Raw genomic sequence first — 20,729 nt, 5'->3', positions numbered from 1 at the left:
GTGACACCAATGAATACGCTAGATAGAGCGTTGGTGTTCACTGAATAATAGTATACAGGTGTTATTTGCAAAATCAATAGTTCTTTTGTTTGCGTCACGTTCCTTTGTTGAGGGAGTTGAATGTAAGTTGTCAATCATGCGGCACGAGGAAGATTTCTGACCAACGAAAAGCCGTGCACGTGATAGTTACGTCAACGGGTAAGATTTTCCCTAAGTCCTAAAAATAAAACTTGGTCCTCGCTGTTTTTCTCGACAGTTTAGTTCCTTGTGAGACAGGGTACTGTTGCAACTATAAGAGCGGTTAAACGTATTGCAGTCTTGATAGTTTGTCTTGGATATAGTATAAGCAGCCACGAAAGCATGGCAACGGAGAAGCAGAGTCCGTTCCTGTCCAGTGGACCGACCCGTCGGGACCGTCTCCCCGTGTTGGTCGGGCCGTTGGTCGGCGTCCTGGCCGCCCTGGTGTGCGGGATCAGCGTGCTGACGGGGGTGGTGGTGGTGCACAACATGCAGCAGGAGCTGACAGGTGTGAGGCGGGAGTTATCAGTGCTGCAGACCGAGAATACCGGACTGAGGGAGCGGCTGGTGGCGGTGGAGAACCTGCTGGATGGTAAACTTGCTGGACAGGACTGGACTGTTGACGAATCAGAGGTGCACTTATATCATTTTTAAGTTCAGGAGTTGATCTACGTTTTCCTTTTTGTTTTCTTCCTAGCTGCACTGTGACCCGACTTTATTGCTTGGCAAGCCTGAACCTCAAAATAAATGATGAAACCGTCGACGTCGTGCATTTAAGAAGAAATCTGTAAGTCATCGTTACAGTTATTAGGCCCTACATACATGTCTATATACATGTACAAGGCTCCGGCCTTCACTCCCGTTAAAACAGAATGTTTACCACAGGAAGGTGTCGGCCAGGGTGCGGAAGTCGCCAGTACGAGTCTGGATGACGTGGTGCGAGTCAAGAGACAGGCGATCGGTTCTTCTGGACTGTTCGATCGTGAGTCTTGTATGGCCAGTTTAAACCCAATTTTTGTTACGATTGATTTACCAAGAATATCCACTCGTGTTAGACACAATATGCGAATACAGAAGAAAAGGTAACACAACTATTGTTTCCAACGTACTATGTTTACATTCCTCCTGAGTCAGACTACTCTTGCAGAATATGGTGATTGCGCTTGTAGTGTCAATGGTCTGTCCTTCCGGAAGGAATTTATAGTTTATAACGTTAACCTCTTTCCTATGATTAAAAACTGATCCTGCTCTTTGTCTCGAGGTCAGGCTGCCCCCAAGGCCCCCCTGGGCGAGACGGACGAGATGGACCCGCGGGACAGCCCGGGCGGGACGGGCAGCCCGGGACGGACGGACAGCCCGGGACGGTAGGACAGCCCGGGCGGGACGGACGGGACGGAGTTCAAGGCGTGGCTGGACCAATAGGGCCTGTCGGTGTGCAGGTTAGAAGATAGATAAGTGTGGTTACTCGCTGAGTGCTCGCTACCATGATATAATTATATAGATATCGTAGTGAACAGAAACATCTCGCCCTGACATGGGTTTTCTTGTGCTAATAGCTCTATCATCACAATGGCAGGGTCCACCTGGGGACAAGGGAGACACAGGGCCACCTGGAAGGGACAGAGCGCCTGGCGCAGGTGAGAACTTCATTCATTGACATTTTTGTTAATCAAATACATACTTTGCCTAACGTTACTCCCTTCATGTCTTATAGACTGCCTTGCTACGAGTCACTTAGGAACATCACGATTTGACGTTAGATGTAACTTACGTTACTTCCAATAACGCTTCTTTTTGTCAACAATTTCTCCAGGAGGAAGTGTGTACACCCGTTGGGGGAGGAAAACTTGTGCTGATAACAGCGGAGCAGAGCTGGTGTACTCGGGTAAGTTTTTTTCACATGTATGTTTAGTTAAATACAAACTGCGCCGTTTTAGCTTTGGTGTCACATTCTATTAGCTGCAACACAGTGCCAGGTCCACTCTTGAGGGTGGCATTCAATGAACAATATTTACCAAAGAACTGACTATATATGTGTAGATGCTCAAACGACTGTGAAATCTTGTTTGATCTTAGGTGTAGCAGGAGGCACAGCACATAACCGGTCAGGCGGTGGGACCAACTACCAGTGTCTGCCCACCGACCCACAATGGGGGAGGTACGAAGATGGAGTCCAAGGTGCGGCTTACATGTACGGCGCTGAGTACGAGTTGAACACAAACGTCCCGTTCGGCTCCACCTCCCTTCACGATAACGACGTCCCGTGTGCGGTCTGCTACGTCCCAACCCGCGGCAGTAAGTTGATGATCCCCGCCCGTAAGACCTGCCCCACCGGCTGGACCCAGGAGTACCATGGGTACCTCATGGCTAGTTACCACAACCATGCAGGTGCTAAAGAGTACGTCTGTGTGGATGAACAGCCCGAGGCATTGCCAGGCGGACAGGCCGACCATAACGGTGCTCTATTCTACCCCGTGGAAGCCCGCTGTGGGTCCCTGCCGTGTCCTAACTACGTGAACGGGAGAGAGCTCACCTGTGTCGTCTGCACCAAGTAGACCATTAACGGAACATTTTGTCATTTCTATCATTTTCTGACACTGAACCACCCTGCTCTTCTCTTGTAAGATATTGTAATATCATATCATGTGTTTTGATGTGGCTGGGGTGTTTGGCGTTTGTTTTAAGCCTTTGAAAGTTAGCGTAACGAAGTCTGTGATATTGATAGAAGGCAGCGTTAATATGAAATGTTCTGTGATTTTGCTTTGTGGTGCATATGTACGTTGCCTAATAAGTAACTGCATTTCTTGAGAAACTCAGTAATGTGTGTGTGATCTGAATATCAATGACTTGTTTGTGAAGACTTAAATGCGTCCATTACTAAATGATGTTTGATTCATTTTTCATCTCATCACTGTCATATTCAAATTCTTTGAATTTATGCTCATATGAAGGTTACCAACTTCATTGTAATGGAATCACCCGACAACTTAGAGAATATCAAATAGCATTAGGAGTTGGTCGGGATCAATAAGATGGTTAAATCAAGTCTTTTCCCTCCATATTCTTATTGTCTGTATGTTGTAGCCATACCTGACATTGCCATGACTCAATGCGGAAATTATGATTTCTTCTTCTAAAAGTCAAGGTCCTTCCACATGTTGATATCGTTTATTTTGTGATGTGCTCAGTGGTTGACAACATGATCAGCTTCAACTTTTCGCTGTTTTGGTCTTCACAATAAACAACCGCAATTTGTGTGCGAGTATCAAACGTTTGTCATTATCTCCATATTCCATCCAACACAGAGAAGGATAGACTTTGGAAGGAAGCTCTTCCCGCACCAAATAGTGCATCGGGCGGCGTCCATCTCCGTTCCTGTAGACCCCTAGGCGACACAGCTTTCTCAAATGCTGAAAGCAACGCAGAGAAAGCAGCATGTACCTTTTTCAAAGGGATAATTCGACCGGGGATGGAAATCACGTCGACGGCAAAGCGAACACTCTACCCACTTGGCCATTCTTTGTTGACGCAATATAGAAATGTCGGTATGTCCGGAGAAACGACAAAAGTATCTTTGGGGCTTGCTAAGGACAATCGTCAACTTAAGAATTCAAAGTTGCTTCAAAGCAAAGAGAGTTTGTGAAAACATGGTTACGTATACGTAATTTATACTGAATCGTTTGACGGGTAATGGCTTTGAAGGTATAACATATTTGTAGTCCACATTTCAGTCTTGCTATTCAGCCTGACCCTACCATACTTCGACTCCCGCCACTGACCACACTTTCTCACCATGAAGATGGTCGTGCTCTGTCTTTCGCTGGTTTTCTGTGGGACCGACTGTCTGTTCTTTTTTACCTTTGCCAGAATGGCTAAGGTTATGTTTTCGGTTTGGTGGTGTGGTTCTCCCCGTTTGTGAGCAGCATAACTCGAGAGGACTTCGATGGATGCAGCTGATATTTGGTGGGTGGGTAGGGGTGTGGAAGACGAAGGTCGAGTTCGATAATGGGCCTCCTAGCGGCTTGCTAAGGTACTGCAGCGGGACCTGCATGCTTGATATCTCGCGTTCCGGACATGCTGCGGTCGTGATTTTTGAGCGTTAGGGAGCCCTTAAAGCAGGGAGTGATTGCTGCGAGTTTGGGTCCCCTAGCGGATTTCATGGAAGTGCGGGCGCCGGTTTAATTGCAAACTTTTGTCTGCGGACAGCATAACTCGAGAAGACTTCGACGGATGCAGCTGGTATTTGGTGGGTGGGTAGGAGTCTGGGAAACGAAGGGGGAGTTCGATAATGGGCCCCCTAGCGGCTTCCCTTGGTACTGCAGCGCAACTTCCGGGTCTGTTTTTCCATCTTCTGAACATGGTATGGCCACGAGTTTCGGGTGTTAGATAGCTGTTGTGCTCAGGAGTTGGTGACATAAGTTTGGGCCCCCTAGCGGCTAGTGTAGGGATAGCAGGGGCATTCTTGTCGAAAACTTCTGAAGCAGTACAACCCCACTCCACCTTAGCAGCTGTCACCACAGTTGAGGGGTTCCTGGTCCATGAATTGGACTGGCCTATGATCAGTCAGTACTGTGAGCAACCTGATATTTCAGAGGTGTAAAGGTCAGACCTTGCAAATGTGTTAGTTGACCCTTAGGCCATATGATCAACTTGGCAAGCCAAAATGATGGGCTTATGTACATAACAACGGTCTTAGTCTGTATTCTTCTCCTTCCTTTGAGTTTGAGAGGTAGGTACACTGTCATCTCTCTTTTCACTACATGGTCTCAATTTGAGCTGTCCTTGCAGTAGTCTTTTAAAAGCCATTTTCAGTCTCAAAGCCTTCATGCATTCAAGTCTGTCTCCAAAGAGTCAGCTTGAATTATGTAGAACATGTATCTTACCTTTTATATCATATGGTTGTGAGATTTGGGGCAGAGCTAATTCAGAAGACAATTGCCCAGCAGAAATTACACGGAGGTGATTTTGTGGAAAATCTTTTGGGTGTACATAGAGATACAAGGAACATGAGGTAGTAGAGCAGAGCTTGGGACATTGTTCCCAATTGACTTACATATATTTAATGTACAGTCAAGTTGTGGCTATTATACACTTCAAACATTCGGACTTTTTAACACATCCCCTATTGTGAGTAGGCGTGTTATCACTCTGTCATCAAATTGAATATGAACTGATGAACAGCTGTAAGGAATTCAGGTTACAAGGCGTAAGGGAAATTTGAAACGATATCGGTTACTTTTTTCTATGGATGTCTGAATTCACAGTTAGACAATAAGTACATAATGTACATTGTTGAAAATGTGGTTGAAAGATATATATATATACAGACATGTTTTCATTGACTGTCTACAAAAAAGTAAAGAAGGGATTCTCCAGGGAATATTATATAAAATTTTCTAGATAAATATGTGGTATGGTGGGCTTTGTGCAAATTTAGAAGTAGTGCCTACCCCCTTGCAATTGTGACAGGGTGGTGGAAATGGTACTTGTTTCTCGATGCTTTAAGCTTGAGGGTGACTTCTGAACAGTTTCATACAACTAAAATGCACATTTGTGGAGTTATGGTTTTGGAGCTGAGGGGTTGCCGCACAAACCTGGACAATAGACTAAAACCACTGCGACAATTTTACCTTTGCCAGAATGGCTAAGGTTAGGTTTTGGATGTGTTTGTGTGTCTGTGTGTGTGTTAACAGCATAACTCGAGAAGCCTGGGATGGATCCTGATGATATTTGGTAGGTGGGTAGGGATCGGGAAACGAAGGTCAAGTTTGATAATGGACCCCCTAGCGGCTTGCTAAGGTACTGCAGCAGAAACTCAACTTTGGACGAAGTAACTCTACAACATGTTGACGGATCGTCATGATTTTTGGTATGTAGATAGAATGAGTGATGACTTACATAATGAGATACTAATTATGCACATCAACAGCTCATTTGCATAATTAATTAGGAAAATTTATAAATCCACAGCATTCCATGATAGGACTTTCAAACTTGTCACATATGTAGCTGGGATGGAGAGAAATGGCTATAGATATCAATTATGCAAATGATGACCTCATTTGCATTATTAATGAGAAAATATGAACATGTTGACGGATCATCATTTTTTTGGTATTTAGGTAGCGTAAGTGAAGACCTACATAATGAGATACCAATTATGCAAATCAACAGCTAATTTGCATAATCAATTAGGAAAAGTACAAAAACCCACTGCATTTCATTATAGTACTTTCATCAAAGTTGTCACATATGTAACTGAGAAAGAGGGAAGAGAGTAAGGGGTGTATTTTATTAAAGACTGAAAGAGAATAAGTCAAGAATGGATCAAAGGATCATCATGATTTTTGGTATGCTGATAGCTTAAGTAATACTTGATACAATTTGATATCGATTAATGGTAACTTGGGATCTAATTTGCATAATCAATGTTGAAATTTTATAAACCAACTCCAAGCATATGATTATAAAGAAAATGAAATGAGTAATGCATTTGTCTACAGACATCATTCTACATAACAAACCTTGTTATTTGGCAAAGGTATGTGTTCGTGGAACTCTAGTTTTTTTTACTGTCAGTTCCTGGTACACGGAACAGAATCTGGCGATGTCTTTACTCTTCTGGCAAGCTTACAGGTAGGTCAAACGTTACTAAGAGTTGTTTGGGTAGTTACAAGTAGTAGTAGTAAACATGTACCAAAATTTCAGAGCGGACGGTCTTCGTCCATTCTGAAATTCTGGCCAATGAGAAGATCTGCTGGTGATGTCAATAGGCAAGGCCCTTTTAACGCCATTGCATTCTGGGAAGGGTTAACAGGTGTGGATCAAGTTACAGGAAATAAACAAAAAATCGAACCATCGAATACGTTTACGCACAGTTTTTGTCCACTGTAGGCTAAAGTTAGCCCGTAAAGAAATCAGAGCGATCTACCTTTTGCTAAAACAGTTACACATCTGAGGAAGCAAAGATGACTGCGGAAAGGCAGAGTCCGTTCCTGTCTGGTGGACCGACCCGTCGGGACCGTCTCCCCGTGTTGGTCGGGCCGCTGGTCGGCGTCCTGGCCGCCCTGGTGTGCGGGATCAGCGTGCTGACGGGGGTGGTGGTGGTGCACAACATGCAGCAGGAGCTGGCAGGTGTGAGGCGGGAGTTATCAGTCCTGCAGACCGAGAATACCGGACTGAGGGAGCGGCTGGTGGCGGTGGAGAACCTGCTGGATGGTAAACTTGCTGGACAGGACCGGACTGTTGACGAATCAAAGGTGCACTTGCTTCATTCATTAATTCAAGTTAGCCCCTGCTGAGGATTTTTGGCGAATTTAACCCCATAAGCTGGCTAAATAATCAGTAAAACTTAACCTATTCTGTGCTACTGCATGCTGCAGAGTTACGAGTTACTTCCCCAATTGATGCGGTTTGCTGCTGAGAAATGTCCCAAACCCATATAAAGATACCGGACCCACATACAGGAATCATATATGTGCATCCCGTATATATATACAGGCTCAGCAGGACAAGGTTGAATTCTAGTGATGTCTTTCTTGTCGTTTTCTTCCTTCCTATCTGCAACCTGACCATATCACTTAGTACAGTACTTGCCTCATTCGTACCTAAAGAAGAAACTGTCATCATAAAGATATTACTGTCTGCAGACAAGGTCAACTTTTTAAAACAGAATGTATATCACAGGAAGGTGTCGGCCAGGGTGCGGAAGTCGCCAGTACGAGTCTGGATGACGCGGTGCGAGTCAAGAGACAGGCGATCAGCTCTTCTGGACAGTCCGACCGTGAGTCTTACATGGCTAGTTTAACCCAAACTTTTCTATGATTGATTACCAAAATATATCATTGTCAGGGACTATACTCATGCAGAACTATTCATGCAGAACTACTCCTTATCCAGGAGAGGCTTAATTGTAGATTGCGCTTGCAGTGCCTATGGTCTGTCTGTATGACGAAAAATTGATGATGCTATTTGTTGAGTTCAGGCTGCTCTCAAGGCCCCCCTGGGCGAGACGGACGGGATGGCCTCGCGGGACAGCCCGGGACGGACGGACAGCCCGGGCGGGACGGAAGGGATGGTGTTCAAGGCGTGGCTGGACCATCAGGACCTGTCGGCTTGCAGGTTAGAGGATAGTCGTGATTAATTGCTGTTCACTACCATGATACAACTACATAAATGTCGAAGTGAATAGAAGCGTCTGTAGGAGACTGTGCGTCGCTCATCATCGCTCACGTCCTGATATGGGTTTCCTTGTGTTAATGTCGTTATCATCACCATAACAGGGTTCACCCGGGGACAAGGGAGACACAGGGCCACCTGGAAGAGACGGAGCACCGGGCGAAGGTGATTTGCAATTGTGTGTCATCTGTAGTCTATATTCTCTTATCTTTTAACGTCCTCTATACTAAATACTGTAATGTTAAATGATGTCACAATTCCTGGTTAGCACAAACGGCAACACACTAGGCGTAGTTTCTTACATCCGTACATCTTATATCTTCCTTATGTAGGCCTTAGAGCCTTCTCCATTCCTCTCGGTCTCGGAAGGGGATCCCTGCTCCCCGACTTTGTCTAGTCTGCCCAATTTGTTCTTTGTTAATATGTTTTTAGATGTTGTCCTTCCATATTTGCCTGGCCCTACCTATATGTCGCTTGCTCGTTGGTTTGTGTGTGTTTGTGTATGTGAACTTTGCCCTGTTTTATACCACTTTTGACTCATTGTTGTGGGGATAACCGGTCATAAGTGCAGGCACAATGCTCATATATGCTTTAATTGCTCGGTCGTAACTCTATTTTGTGCTGAAAATGTTCTTTATCCACACAGTCTATCTATATTTAGTTGAAAAAGCTGTTGTAACAAAGGAAAAATATTGTTTCTCATTGCCTCAGGAGGAAGTGTGTACATCCGATGGGGGAGGAAGACTTGTGCTGATAACGGCGGAGCGGAGCTGGTGTACTCCGGTATGAGCTGAGTACACATATATACTATCTGTGGTGCCATTCTTAAGTTGTACATAACATGCTGACCAGCTACCGGCGAAACCTGAAACAAGTAACTAAAATGAAATAGTTGCATGCAGTAACAGAATAGTACTTCCTATAGTACTATATCATACATAGGGCACTCCTTGACAAGCGAAATTCATTTTCAATTTGCTTTGGACAAAATGAGCAGAACCTTTGGTCAGGGGCTATATTGCGGTATCTTCCTGTTTCTATATTCAATTTATGACTACTAATTCTCAATTGTGTTATGGCTTTACGAATTTCGAAGTTATCTATATCATAGAGGTATTTTTCTTGGTGATAGCAATTTTTTTATTTCTCAAAAGGGAGAGATTTGAAGTCATTTTGGTATTGCTGAATCGCCCTTGTATATGTGTATCTTGTAGCAGGAGGCGAAGTTGGTTGGCAATATAATCTGTTTTATAAGATTTATATATTCTCTAAACCTGTCGGAAATCCTGTTTTTATCTCAGGTTATGCAGGAGGCACACATTATACTCATTCAGGCGGCGGGACCAACTACCAGTGTCTGCCGACCAACCCACAGTGGGGGAGGTACCAAGATGGAGCCCAAGGGTGGAAAGCTTTCATGTATGGAGCAGAGTACGATTTGAACACAGATGCTCCGTTTAGCTCCTCCCTTGACGACCACGAAGTCCCGTGTGCTGTCTGCTACGTCCCCACCCGCGGCAGTAAGTTGATGATCCCCGCCCGTAACACCTGCCCCACCGGCTGGACCGAGGAGTACCATGGCTACCTCATGGCTGGTTACTACAGCCACGCAGGTGCTAAAGAGTACGTCTGTGTGGATGAACAGCCCGAGGTCGTACTGGGCGATCAGGTCAGACATAATGGAGCGCTGTTCTACCCTGTGGAAGCCCGCTGTGGGTCCCTGCCGTGCCCCAATAACTATGTGGAGGGAAGGGAGCTCACCTGTGTCGTCTGCACAAAGTAGAACATTGAACATCTACTCTAGACCTGTATCGTTACTAACGCAGAATATTTAGGGTTTGACATTGGTTGGACTCTGTCCTTCCTTACCAAAACCAACGTAACTTTTCTAAGGTTATCACATTAAATGCTTTTCCGTTTTCGCAAAGGACGGGGAGATGATTCTTACATTAGAACTGCTGTATAATTTTCAGTGTGATGGATGAAGACATTTTGAAGATGGCCAACTTTTGGATGGAGTTGACGTCGATAACAGCCACTCCAGCAAATAACCATACATTAGTGTGAAGATGATATGTATAGACTTTATGAGGAATATGAAATGTCGTGTTGACCTGTCGTGTCCGGCATACTTTTGCCTTAAGCATGAATACTGTTAGATGGATCATGGATAATCAATACTCTACTGGTAGAAGTCAACTCCATGTAAAGTGTAATAATTTATATCTGTCTCTCTTGTTATGTATCTACTGTCTCCTGCCATATCATGAAAGTTCAGGCGGAATTGTGACGATATTAAGTTTACTTTTGCTTCTGCTGACGCTCGGAACATTCTGTTAAAAAAATCACGTTTTACAAAATACACAAAATTACAGCACCCCATTTACCGTTCATTTTTAAACCTTTCCATTGGGTTTTAATGTTGCTTGTGCCATTTACTCCGCGGTCAGTGACACCAATGAATACGCTAGATAGAGCGTTGATGTTCACTGAATAATAGTATACAGGTGTAGTTTGCAAAATCAATAGTTCTTTTGTTTGCGTCACGTTCCTTGTTGAGGGAGTTGAATGTAGTTAGTTGTCAATCATGCATAGCACGTGGAAGATTTCTGACCAACGAAAAGGCGCGATGGTGACGTCAACGGGTAATATTTTCCCCAACGCAGTTTTCTTCTAGGAAATGTTATAGAAAAGCTTGGGTGAATAGCGTAAACATATCAACTTACAGGAAGCAAAAATCACTTGGTCAATGAGAACCAATATTGTGGGTAAGGGGAGACGCTGAAGTCCTAAGAATAAGACTTGGTCCTCGCTCTTTTTCTCGGCAGTTCAGTTCCTTGTGAGACAGGGTACTGCTGCAACTATCAGAGTTGTTAAACGTACTGTAGTATTGATAGTTTGTCTTGGATATAGTATAAGCAGCCACGAAAGTACGAAAACATGGCAACGGAGAAGCAGAGTCCGTTCCTGTCCGGTGGACCGACCCGTCGGGACCGTCTCCCCGTGTTGGTCGGGCCGCTGGTCGGCGTCCTGGCCGCCCTGGTGTGCGGGATCAGCGTGCTGACGGGGGTGGTGGTGGTGCACAACATGCAGCAGGAGCTGACCGCTGCTAGAGAGCGCCTGGCTGTTCTGGAAAACCTCTTCGCTGGCTTCACTGGCGAGGACCAGGCCGTCGATCTGTCTGAAGTGAGTACTCCCTTACATGATACTCCCTGCCATACTTTGGCCGATTCTTTCAACCCTGTGACGGGAGGGGGGGTCTTCATCTTGAATGTCTGTGAACTGGTGTGTCAAAACAAAACGTATGGTACTGTGGATCGATACTCAATCATGACTGTAGTAAGTGTAGTTACTAGCCCCGTTCGATTAAGATTTTGTCATATGAGACCAGAGAGAGAGGGTTCCGTATTGAAAGAAATGGGCGGATCTGTTCTGTCAACCGATGCCATACATATCTATACAACATACCTGTTGGAATAAATTGATTTTAATGTAGTAAAATCTAGCTCAGTGACTAGAGTATCATAATCTCCCATCGAGAGATTTGAGTTTGAATTCAGCGGGAGGCGAAATGTCCTATTTCTGTTTTTGTATATAATATGCTTTCGTCTTGCAACCTGAACAACAAGACCGACTTTTGATTTGTTTTTTTGCATGTTTCCGCTGTTGGAATGAACAAACAGACCTGTTCAGGCCATGCTGGATAAATGCCTCTGCTCATATACTTGTTAATGTGGTTCTGACATTGCTTGAAATGGCCATATTACCTGATTTCCAGTGCACGAATTGTAAAAAAAGTGGGGCTTTTCGTTTTCCCTTGCTTCCAAAAAAGAAGTCAATCCCAACCTGTTTAGAAATAGGCAAGACTAGGATTCGAATAGCCTCTTTTTACAATTATGTTCATCATTGTCACATGTATATCTTCTATGTTTCCACCATGTACATGTACACGTACTTGCAATTAGCATCAGGGCATAAACTTGCAAAATAAACTTTCTATATCACCATACCGTATATGCTGTACCTGAACAAAGTTAAGTTAAAGTGCTGTAGTCTTGAGTCAACAGGAAGTGCTGCAACTTCATAACTGCTTTCTCGTCCAATATCCATTTTCTGGAAAAACGCGCGTTGTCCAAAATGATATTTTTTAGAGTCAACGGCCCGTTAGTAACTTTCTCCTGCACATTTTTGTTCAATTACCTTTCACACAGGCAAACCTGGGCGAAATGCTAACTTTTTTCAAAGCACTTGTTTTTGCTGTAACTTCATACTTTTGCTTTAAAATACATGTGTATTCCGTACCGCCACCTGTGCCTTTTGTCCCTACTTCAACACCAAACGTGAACTACCATGAATGGGTGTCGCCCGCGGGTCTTTCCTATCGCAAATACTGGAGTTACTTAGTATATTTCCTGTAATCGTGACATTGATGTCCTTTTTCTGTCACAATGTGAACAGAACGACGGTGTGATGACTCCTGACGACGGGGACCATGGTGCCGTGCGAGTGAAGAGAGACGGGCCAGCCTTGGGCGGGCGTGAGTTTTGACGATTTACTACGTTGTTATCTTATGTATTGAACTGAATCGAGTCTAAATTTTGTGCCAGTTCTGTTGTGCAAGGAAAAAGCAAATGGGAACTACACATACTGACAAGTTTTTCTTTCTGGAACCTCTCTTGTACCAATACTGTGTCATCTATTACCTCGATTGCATTTGACATATAAATGATCAGTAAATGATTTTTTCAAAGATATGCCAAACAAAATATTACATAAAACATAATGCGAAAACGATTTATAAAATATGTGTAGGAGGAGGGAAAAGCATGTAAAGCTTACACTAGGTCCTTTTTTTTCTCCTCTAAACGAAATGAAAATGATTACAATCCATAAATGATAAAGTACAGTAATACATAGAGAATGATAACAATACAGTAGGATAATCAAGTAATTAGTGGTATGAATTACGGTTGGACAATTAAGTAAAATATTACATAATTAGCTCTCTGTTTAATTGGTAAATAATTAAAACACGATAACTGGCGAAAATGGAACAACGGTGATGGGAATTTATGTTCATGTTTAATTTAATCAAAATATTCAAAATCAAATTATCTCTTCTGTCACAAAAAGCATTTACAAATAACAAACCATTGACCTGACTGTACCCTGCAGGTTGCCCACAGGGACCGCCTGGTCCCGCGGGACGGGACGGAGTAGCAGGGCGGGACGGACGGGACGGAGTCCAAGGCTCGGCTGGACCGACCGGACCTGTCGGCTTACAGGTACCGAACTTATCCTGCTTTGATGGCTAAAAAATGTCATCGATCGTTATATTGATATGAATGAGGCAATACAAAATAGGGTTATATGGCATTGACCAGTTTTTACTTTATTACTATGTCAGGGTCCAGCCGGGGACAAGGGAGACACGGGACCACCGGGAAGAGACGGGGCGCCAGGCGAAGGTGACTAGTACTGTTGATCAAATATATATTCATAAACTACTTTCACACTTTGGCTGCCTAGCTCCATGTAGGAACGTCATAGTTTATGTAGCTGTAACATTAGATAATTATTGTTACGTTACTGCAAGTAACGCTTATTTGTAATCATATGTTCTCCAGGAGGAAGTGTGTACACCCGATGGGGGAGGAAGACTTGTGCTGGTAACAGCGAAGCAGAGCTGGTGTACTCGGGTAGGTTTTTCACCTGAATACAGACGGCACCAGTTTAGCTTTGGTGTTATATTCTGTTACCTGTACTACAACGCCAGACCCACAAGTTAACTCTTGGGGTGGCATTCAATGAATAATATTTACCAAAGATCTGACTATGTCTGTTTGCTCAAACGACTGTGAAATCTTGTTTGATCTCAGGTGTAGCAGGAGGCACAGCACACAACCTGCCAGGCGGTGGGACCAACTACCAGTGTCTGCCCACCAACCCACAGTGGGGGAGGTACGAAGATGGGCGTCAAGGGGCCAAGGCTTACATGTACGGTGCTGAGTACCAGTTGGACAGAAACGTCCCGTTCGGCTCCACCTCCCTTCACGATGACGACGTCCCGTGTGCGGTCTGCTACGTCCCAACCCGCGGCGGTAAGTTGATGATCCCCGCCCGTAACACCTGCCCCACCGGCTGGACCCAGGAGTACGATGGCTACCTCATGGCTGGTCACTACAACCATCCCGGTGCTAAAGAGTACGTCTGTGTGGATGAACAGCCCGAGGCCGTAACAGGCGGACAAGCCAACGATAACGGCGCGCTGTTCTACCCCGTGGAAGCCCGCTGTGGGTCCCTGCCGTGTCCTAACTACGTGGAAGGGAGGGAGCTCACCTGTGTCGTCTGCACCAAGTAGAACTGTTCACGGAACATCCATTCTGTAATTACTAGTATATCATTTTCCAACAATATTAATACGCAGCTCTTGTCTTGACACCTATTGATACCTGCTGAGAAAAACAGGTTATCATATCATATCAGAGTTGACACTCACACCTTTCTATAATATTTCTGTTTGAAGATCCATTTTGTCAAATCCAGCTGTTTGATGCAGCTGAGTTGTGTTTGGTGATTTTCCTAAGCTTTTGATAGTTGATGTAACGAAGTCTGTGACATTGGCACGAGGGCATTGTTAACAGAATTTCAAGTCTTCTGTGGTTTTGCTTTGTCCATAATTAGAATAACTACATTTCTTGGGAACTTCGATAAAGTGTGCCTGGCCAGAATAACAATTACTAGTTTGCGAAGTGTTTAAAGTGGCAACTAAATGATGTGTGATTCAATGTTCATTCCAACGTCATCACTGTCACACTGTTTGAAATTACGCTCATGTGAAGTTAGATTCTATTGTAATGGAATGACACAACAACTTAGAGAATATTATAAAATGTCATTAGGTGTTGGTTTGGCTACAAGTGCTCAAATTAAAGCTAGTCAAATCAAGTCTTTTCCCTACATATTCTTATAGTCTAATTTTCTACTTGTAAAAGTCAAGTCTGCTCCACATGTTGGCATCTATGTGTATATTTTGGCGTGCTCAGTGGTTGACGATGTGATCATGTTCGATTGTATGCTGTTTTGGTTTTCGCAATAAACAACTGCATGGTGTGTATCACACGTCATCATCTACGTATTTCATCCAAAATACATATGGGTAAACTTTGAAAAGGATCTATACAACGGTGTCTGGAAATGATTATTTTCTAGCACCAAAGCTCCATGAGATGGTGGATACAATGACATGAGACGACGAAATGTTTTACCACTAACCATTGATTATATATTTGTTTTGCTACACCCTAAAAGCAAACTACCCTTGTCAGTTTAAAACATACACAGATTTAAGAGCACGTATTGCCACCACATGTATAATCTCATATATTTTGTTTACATCAGATGGAGTACTCATTCTTAAATACTCTTGTACATTTCTATTGAATTTTAACCTGTTCCTCCTAAACATATTTTTAGTCTGCATTAGTACGAGAGTTATCATCATCTTTATTCATGTGTTATTATCTATGTAATTTCTATCGCATTGTGGTGCGTATGTGGTGCTATTGCAAATTGCAATATTATCTGATTAAGTTTTTGTCAAACAAACAAACAAAGAAACAAACAGGAAAGCAGAAAATATACAGTCTTTTCTCTAAAAGAATAACTAAGTCAAACAGCTGTAACTAGTTCCACCCATTCATACTGCACTCTGTCCTCATACGAGACGTCAGTAAAAGTCTTTTGGGGAATGGCGGCAGAGTTGGACTTACACGTGGCTGAGGGGAGCGAGTTCCTGGGAAGACAATAACAGAAATTTGCAAGTCACAGTGCATGACATTATTTATAATCATGATGGGAACCAAGCTACTGTCCTAATAATGTGGTAACGACCACAGTTGCAAACAGAAATCATTATTAATTTCAACAAGTTTTTCAAAGTATGAAAGTATAATCTTAGCAAAGAATGCTATTGTAGCATTTGCACATGAATGAGGCCCTGATTTGCATGATCTCTATATAACAATGTTCGACATTTCTATCTCAGTTACATATGTCATATATTTGAGAGTCCTATCATGAAATGCAGCGAACTTAACTTTTATCGATATCACTAATCATGACAAATAGCAAGGAAGGAAGGAAGGAAGCCAGCAGCTCCAAAACGACAGACATTTCGGTAAGTGGCAAATTAATTTTAATAAAAGGAAACGTGAATTCACATTTGTAAGAAATCGTCCCACCAAGATATATGGGAGTTTTCTCTACAGATTCCCGATATTCTGACTTATTACCTTTGCCAGAATGGCTAAGGTTATGTTTTCGGTTTGGTGGTGTGGTTCTCCCCGTTTGTGAGCAGCATAACTCGAGAGGACTTCGATGGATGCAGCTGATATTTGGTGGGTGGGTAGGGGTGTGGAAGACGAAGGTCGAGTTTGATAATGGGCCTCCTAGCGGCTTGCTAAGGTACTGCAGCAGGACCTGCATGCTTGATATCTCGCGTTCCGGACATGCTGCGGTCGTGATTTTTGAGCGTTAGGGAGCCCTTAAAGCAGGGAGTGATTGCTGCGAGTTTGGGCCCCCTAGTGGCTTTCATGGAAGTGCAGGCGCGGGTTTAATTGCAAACTTTTGTCTGCGGACAGCATAACTCGAGAAGACTTCGACGGATGCAGCTGGTATTTGGTGGGTGGGTAGGGGTCTGGGAAACGAAGGGGGAGTTCGATAATGGGCCCCCTAGCGGCTTCCCTTGGTACTGCAGCGCAACTTCCGGGTGTGTTTTCTCATCTTCTAAACATGATATGGTCACGAATTTTGGGTGTTAGATAGCTCTTATGCTCAGGAGTTAGTAACATAAGTTTGGGCCCCCTAGTTGCCCTTATTCTTGGTCTACAGATTATTAAATCTTATGTGTACATAGCATATATACACCCCATCATGTATAATGTACTGTCCCTATAAACAATTTTCTTGTAATCGTATCGTCTGGTTCATAGTGGTGTTGACCTCTTTTGCAGCAACTATGACCTTTGGGGTCACTTCTTGTCAATCTTACACTATAGGCTTGGGCATGACGTAACCATTACACCCAAATATAGCCACAGTGCCAGAATGGCTATGGTTATGTTTTGTGCTTGTGAGTCTCTGTGTGTGTGTGTCTGTGTGTGTGTGCGTGTGTGTGTGTGTGTGTGTGTGTGTGTGTTAACAGCATAACTCAAGAAGCCTCGGATGGATCCCGATAATATTTGGTAGGTGGGTAGGGGTTGGGAAAACGAAGGTCAAGTTCGATAATGGGCTCCCTAGCGGCTTGCTAAGGTACTGCAGCAGAAACTCAATTTTTTATATCTCATGTTCTGGACATGTTGTGGTCGCGATGTTTAAATGGTAAATAGCCCTTGGGGCAGAGAGTAAGTGCTGTAAGTTTTGACCCCCTAACGGCTTGTTTGAAACTGCAGCCGCCGATTTCCTTTCAAACTTTGGAGGAGAATAACTCGGGAACGTGTAGAAGGATCGTCATGATTTTTGGTATGTAGATAGCCCAGGTAACAATGTACATAATGGAATACTAATTATTCAAATCAACAGCTAATTTGTATAATTAATGAGGAAAGTTTATAAATTAACTGCATTTCATGATAGGACTTTCAAACTTGTCACATATTTAGATGAGAAAGAGAAAAATATCAACGCATATTAATTATGCAATTGACCTCATTTGCATAATTAATGAGAAAATATGAATGTGTTGACGGATCGTCATGATTTTTGGTATGTAGATAGCCAAAGGGAAGACTTACATGATGGAATTCTAATTATGCAAATCGACAGCTAATTTGCATAATTAATGAGGAAAGTTTGTAAATCTACTGCATTCCATTATAGGACTTTCAAACTTGTCACATTTGTAGCTGAGAAAAAGAACTGTCAATACATATTAATTATGCAAATGTTGATCTCATTTGCATAATTAATGGAAAATATGAACGTGTTGACGGATCGTCATGATTTTTGGTATGTAGATAGCCTAAGTAAAAACTTACATAATGAGATACCAATTAATAGCTAATTTGCATAATTGATGAGGAAAGTCGATAGATCCACTGCATTCCGTGATAACACTTTCAAACTTGTCACATATGTAGTTGAGAAAGATGGCAGAGAGTAAGTGCTGTATGTTTGGGTCCCCTATAATGTCTTTTCTTGAACTGCAGATGCCGGTTTTGTTTCAGACTTTGAAAGAGAATAAGTCAAGAATGAAAGGATCATCATGATTTTTGGTATGCTGATAGCTTAAGTGATGCTTGATACAATTTGATATTAATAGTGTAAATATGGATCTAATTTGTATAATCAATGGCGAAATTTTATGAACCAACTCCAGGCATATAAAATAAAATGTAATGAGTGACAAATTTATGTCTACAGAAATCATTCTACATAACAAACCTGGTTTATTTGGCAAAGGTATGTGTTCGTGGAACTCTAGTTCTGTCTCGGCTCACCTCCGGATGTTTTCGCTGTCCTGCAGAGTGTTAGGCAGCGGCACGCCATGTGTTTCCGGCAGCACGGTGACGACCATGGTGGTGACGCAGGACAGCACGCCCAGCGTCAGCAGAGGGAGGGGCCGCCAGACGTTACCAAGGAGACTGAGGAACGGAGCCACGATCCCGCCAACCCGGGAGACCATGATGGTGGTGCCAACGCCCATGTGTCTGTTGTAATGATAAGGGCAATACTCTCCTAACAATTTTTTTCCTAAACACAAATTGATCTAAACAGACCACGGATTGTCTGATGCAACCGATTTTTGTGATCTGGACCACCCTGGGTAAACATGACAGAAATAAATAAAATAAATAAAATAAGATAAATAAAATAAGTTCCTGCTTATTTTGGCGACGCCTCAAGTGAGGAATTTGCTCACCTGATCACAGTCGGGAAGAGTTCTGTGCAGTAGATGTCGAGGATGGCGAATGTACTACTAGCGCCGAACCTACCCACCGTAGCTAATGCTGTCGTCACATGGCCGAGACCTGCAATGGAATAATAAACAAGCGATCCTCAACGATCAGTTTAACTGTCATAACGTTAGTTACAGATCGCTAAAGTTTTTGGATCATCACTGTAGGTTTGCAAACTTTTTGTGAAGTAACTGTGAAGTAACTGAAAACTACAAAGTTTAACCATACGTAACTTACGATAGAAACATACCATCGTAAAATACGCTGTGGGTCTCTTGCCGCTCGAAAGAAAAAAAATCTATGGCTATGATATGGCAAAATGAAGTCTTAAGGTGCACTCTCACAGCACTTGCGTCAAGCTTGGGTCACTGCGGGGTTCGTTCACTGCGTCACTGTTTTGTAATTTTCTCCCATTTTTATAATTCAGATATTGCGTAATACGTATAAGTATGACTTAGAAGACGACAAAATACACAAACAGTAAGAAAATTCGTCCTTTATCTCTGAAATTCTATGACTATCTTTCAAACCTCGCCGTGACGCAAGCTTGACGCAAGTACAGTGAGAGTGCAACTTTACCGCTTGGAACAGCAGCCGTGGCCACACACGAGACACCTGCGAGCAGGCTGAAGCCAACAGTGGACCGTTTGCGGCCCCATCTCCGCATGGTCACCCCTGCCGTCAACATGCCGACTGCTTCCACACATGCGCCGAGAATAAAGTTGAGGTAATGGCTGCCGGCCAGCTGGGACGTCCCGAACAGGAGACCGATGTAAATACACACCGTGTTCAAACTGTGAGTGTGGCACAGAAAGGACACGTTTATGTTTTTAGGGGTACATTATGCCACTATTTTGTTGTGTACATAGGAAGCGATTTTGTACAATGCTCTGTAATTTAATTTTTGTGTGACTGACAGTTCTTAAAATGAAGGACAACAAATCTCCATTATATTGAGAATATACATCAGGCAAAAATCTATGGAAAAAAAATCACACAAAGCAAATTTCGGTTAACGTTACCAGTCGTCAATTATGCAACTGCAGTATCTTGGCAAAGGAGAGTCGTCATACGCACTAAATTAACAACTTGATCGATAAGTATAGTCTGCCAATATCCAAGTAAACAAAGCAATACCTTACAATAATCATCACAACTGTGATCTTCCTAATGTTCGGCGTTCTGACAAGATCAAGTAGGTTGTAGTTCCTCTTGGAGTCGCCAGGAATTCCATCCACCTCATCAGTACTTCCTCTTCGAGCCGTACTTCCTTCTATACACTCGTAGATTTTCGGAGGTACTTCCATTCCGTTGTACTTGGCGATTCGCTGGATGGTTTTCTACACTGTTTCACCTTGTTGTTCAGGAGAAGCCATCGCGGAGACTCTGGTATAAACCTGGGTAAATAATTCCATATTTTAGACTTTACGTACAACAAACTATCCCAAATGTTAGTGTTATTAGTGTTAGTGTTAGTATTAGTGTGTGTGTGTGTTTCTCTGTGCCTGTTTGTGTGTCTATGCCCCCCTGTGTGTCTATGCGCGCGCATACGTGTCAGTGTGTGTGTGTCGGTGA

The 20,729-nt window shown here is 43.2% G+C and overlaps 4 protein-coding genes across 6 annotated transcripts in view; 3 read left to right on the top strand and 1 right to left on the bottom strand.

Annotated features, from left to right (window-relative positions):
* The first annotated feature begins 218 nt into the window (after nucleotides 1-218).
* LOC118422640 (short-chain collagen C4-like) lies at nucleotides 219-3,288 on the top strand. Its single transcript, XM_035830297.1, has 6 exons — nucleotides 219-651; nucleotides 904-1,000; nucleotides 1,285-1,457; nucleotides 1,595-1,655; nucleotides 1,832-1,903; nucleotides 2,095-3,288. Exons 1-6 carry the CDS (start codon nucleotides 361-363, stop codon nucleotides 2,571-2,573), a joined length of 1,173 nt encoding a protein of 390 aa, XP_035686190.1. The 5' UTR covers nucleotides 219-360; the 3' UTR covers nucleotides 2,574-3,288.
* A 3,575-nt stretch (nucleotides 3,289-6,863) lies between these two features.
* LOC118422641 (short-chain collagen C4-like) lies at nucleotides 6,864-15,313 on the top strand. Of its 2 annotated transcripts, XM_035830299.1 has the most exons (7): nucleotides 6,938-7,133; nucleotides 11,284-11,382; nucleotides 12,655-12,733; nucleotides 13,372-13,481; nucleotides 13,604-13,664; nucleotides 13,824-13,895; nucleotides 14,076-15,313. In XM_035830299.1, exons 1-7 carry the CDS (start codon nucleotides 6,987-6,989, stop codon nucleotides 14,555-14,557), a joined length of 1,050 nt encoding a protein of 349 aa, XP_035686192.1. In that variant the 5' UTR covers nucleotides 6,938-6,986; the 3' UTR covers nucleotides 14,558-15,313. The 2 variants fall into 2 exon arrangements, with proteins under 2 accessions (XP_035686191.1, XP_035686192.1); XM_035830298.1 differs by lacking the exons at nucleotides 11,284-11,382; nucleotides 12,655-12,733; nucleotides 13,372-13,481; ... (1 more) ...; nucleotides 13,824-13,895; nucleotides 14,076-15,313 and adding exons at nucleotides 7,705-7,801; nucleotides 8,003-8,139; nucleotides 8,301-8,361; nucleotides 8,908-8,979; nucleotides 9,498-10,000 and having other exon boundaries at nucleotides 6,864-7,277.
* The window catches only part of LOC118422638 (collectin-12-like), a 27,616-nt gene continuing 17,855 nt past the window's right edge, over nucleotides 10,969-20,729 (top strand). Inside the window, 1 exon segment of the mRNA XM_035830295.1 lies at nucleotides 10,969-11,283. Coding sequence (XP_035686188.1) covers nucleotides 11,137-11,283 — 147 coding nt within the window. The 5' untranslated portion in view covers nucleotides 10,969-11,136.
* LOC118422642 (organic cation transporter protein-like) overlaps nucleotides 18,686-20,729 on the bottom strand; it is a 3,332-nt gene continuing 1,288 nt past the window's right edge. For both annotated transcript variants that reach the window (XM_035830301.1, XM_035830300.1), the window contains 4 exons: nucleotides 20,292-20,551; nucleotides 19,734-19,948; nucleotides 19,118-19,226; nucleotides 18,686-18,905 (listed from right to left, as the gene is read on the bottom strand). In XM_035830301.1, coding sequence (XP_035686194.1) covers nucleotides 18,692-18,905; nucleotides 19,118-19,226; nucleotides 19,734-19,948; nucleotides 20,292-20,461 — 708 coding nt within the window. In that variant the 5' untranslated portion in view covers nucleotides 20,462-20,551 and the 3' untranslated portion in view covers nucleotides 18,686-18,691. The remainder of the gene's footprint in view (nucleotides 18,906-19,117; nucleotides 19,227-19,733; nucleotides 19,949-20,291; nucleotides 20,552-20,729) is intronic.

Source organism: Branchiostoma floridae, chromosome 9, assembly GCF_000003815.2.
Source record: "Branchiostoma floridae strain S238N-H82 chromosome 9, Bfl_VNyyK, whole genome shotgun sequence".
Lineage (NCBI taxonomy): Eukaryota > Metazoa > Chordata > Leptocardii > Amphioxiformes > Branchiostomatidae > Branchiostoma > Branchiostoma floridae.
The sequence above is the reverse complement of the archived record's forward strand: the minus strand, read 5'-3'. Positions and strand labels throughout refer to the sequence as shown.

What these genes read in the sequence shown, in the direction of transcription:
- LOC118422640 (XM_035830297.1), top strand. Translation starts at nt 361, where the DNA reads ATGGCAACGGAGAAGCAGAGTCCGTTCCTGTCCAGTGGACCGACCCGT. An exon ending in TAGGGCCTGTCGGTGTGCAG is followed by an intron (nt 1,458 to 1,594) that starts GTTAGAAGATAG and finishes TCACAATGGCAG; the next exon opens with GGTCCACCTGGGGACAAGGG. An exon ending in AGCAGAGCTGGTGTACTCGG is followed by an intron (nt 1,904 to 2,094) that starts GTAAGTTTTTTT and finishes GTTTGATCTTAG; the next exon opens with GTGTAGCAGGAGGCACAGCA.
- LOC118422641 (XM_035830298.1), top strand. Translation starts at nt 6,987, where the DNA reads ATGACTGCGGAAAGGCAGAGTCCGTTCCTGTCTGGTGGACCGACCCGT. An exon ending in CTCTTCTGGACAGTCCGACC is followed by an intron (nt 7,802 to 8,002) that starts GTGAGTCTTACA and finishes TGTTGAGTTCAG; the next exon opens with GCTGCTCTCAAGGCCCCCCT. An exon ending in AGACGGAGCACCGGGCGAAG is followed by an intron (nt 8,362 to 8,907) that starts GTGATTTGCAAT and finishes TCATTGCCTCAG; the next exon opens with GAGGAAGTGTGTACATCCGA.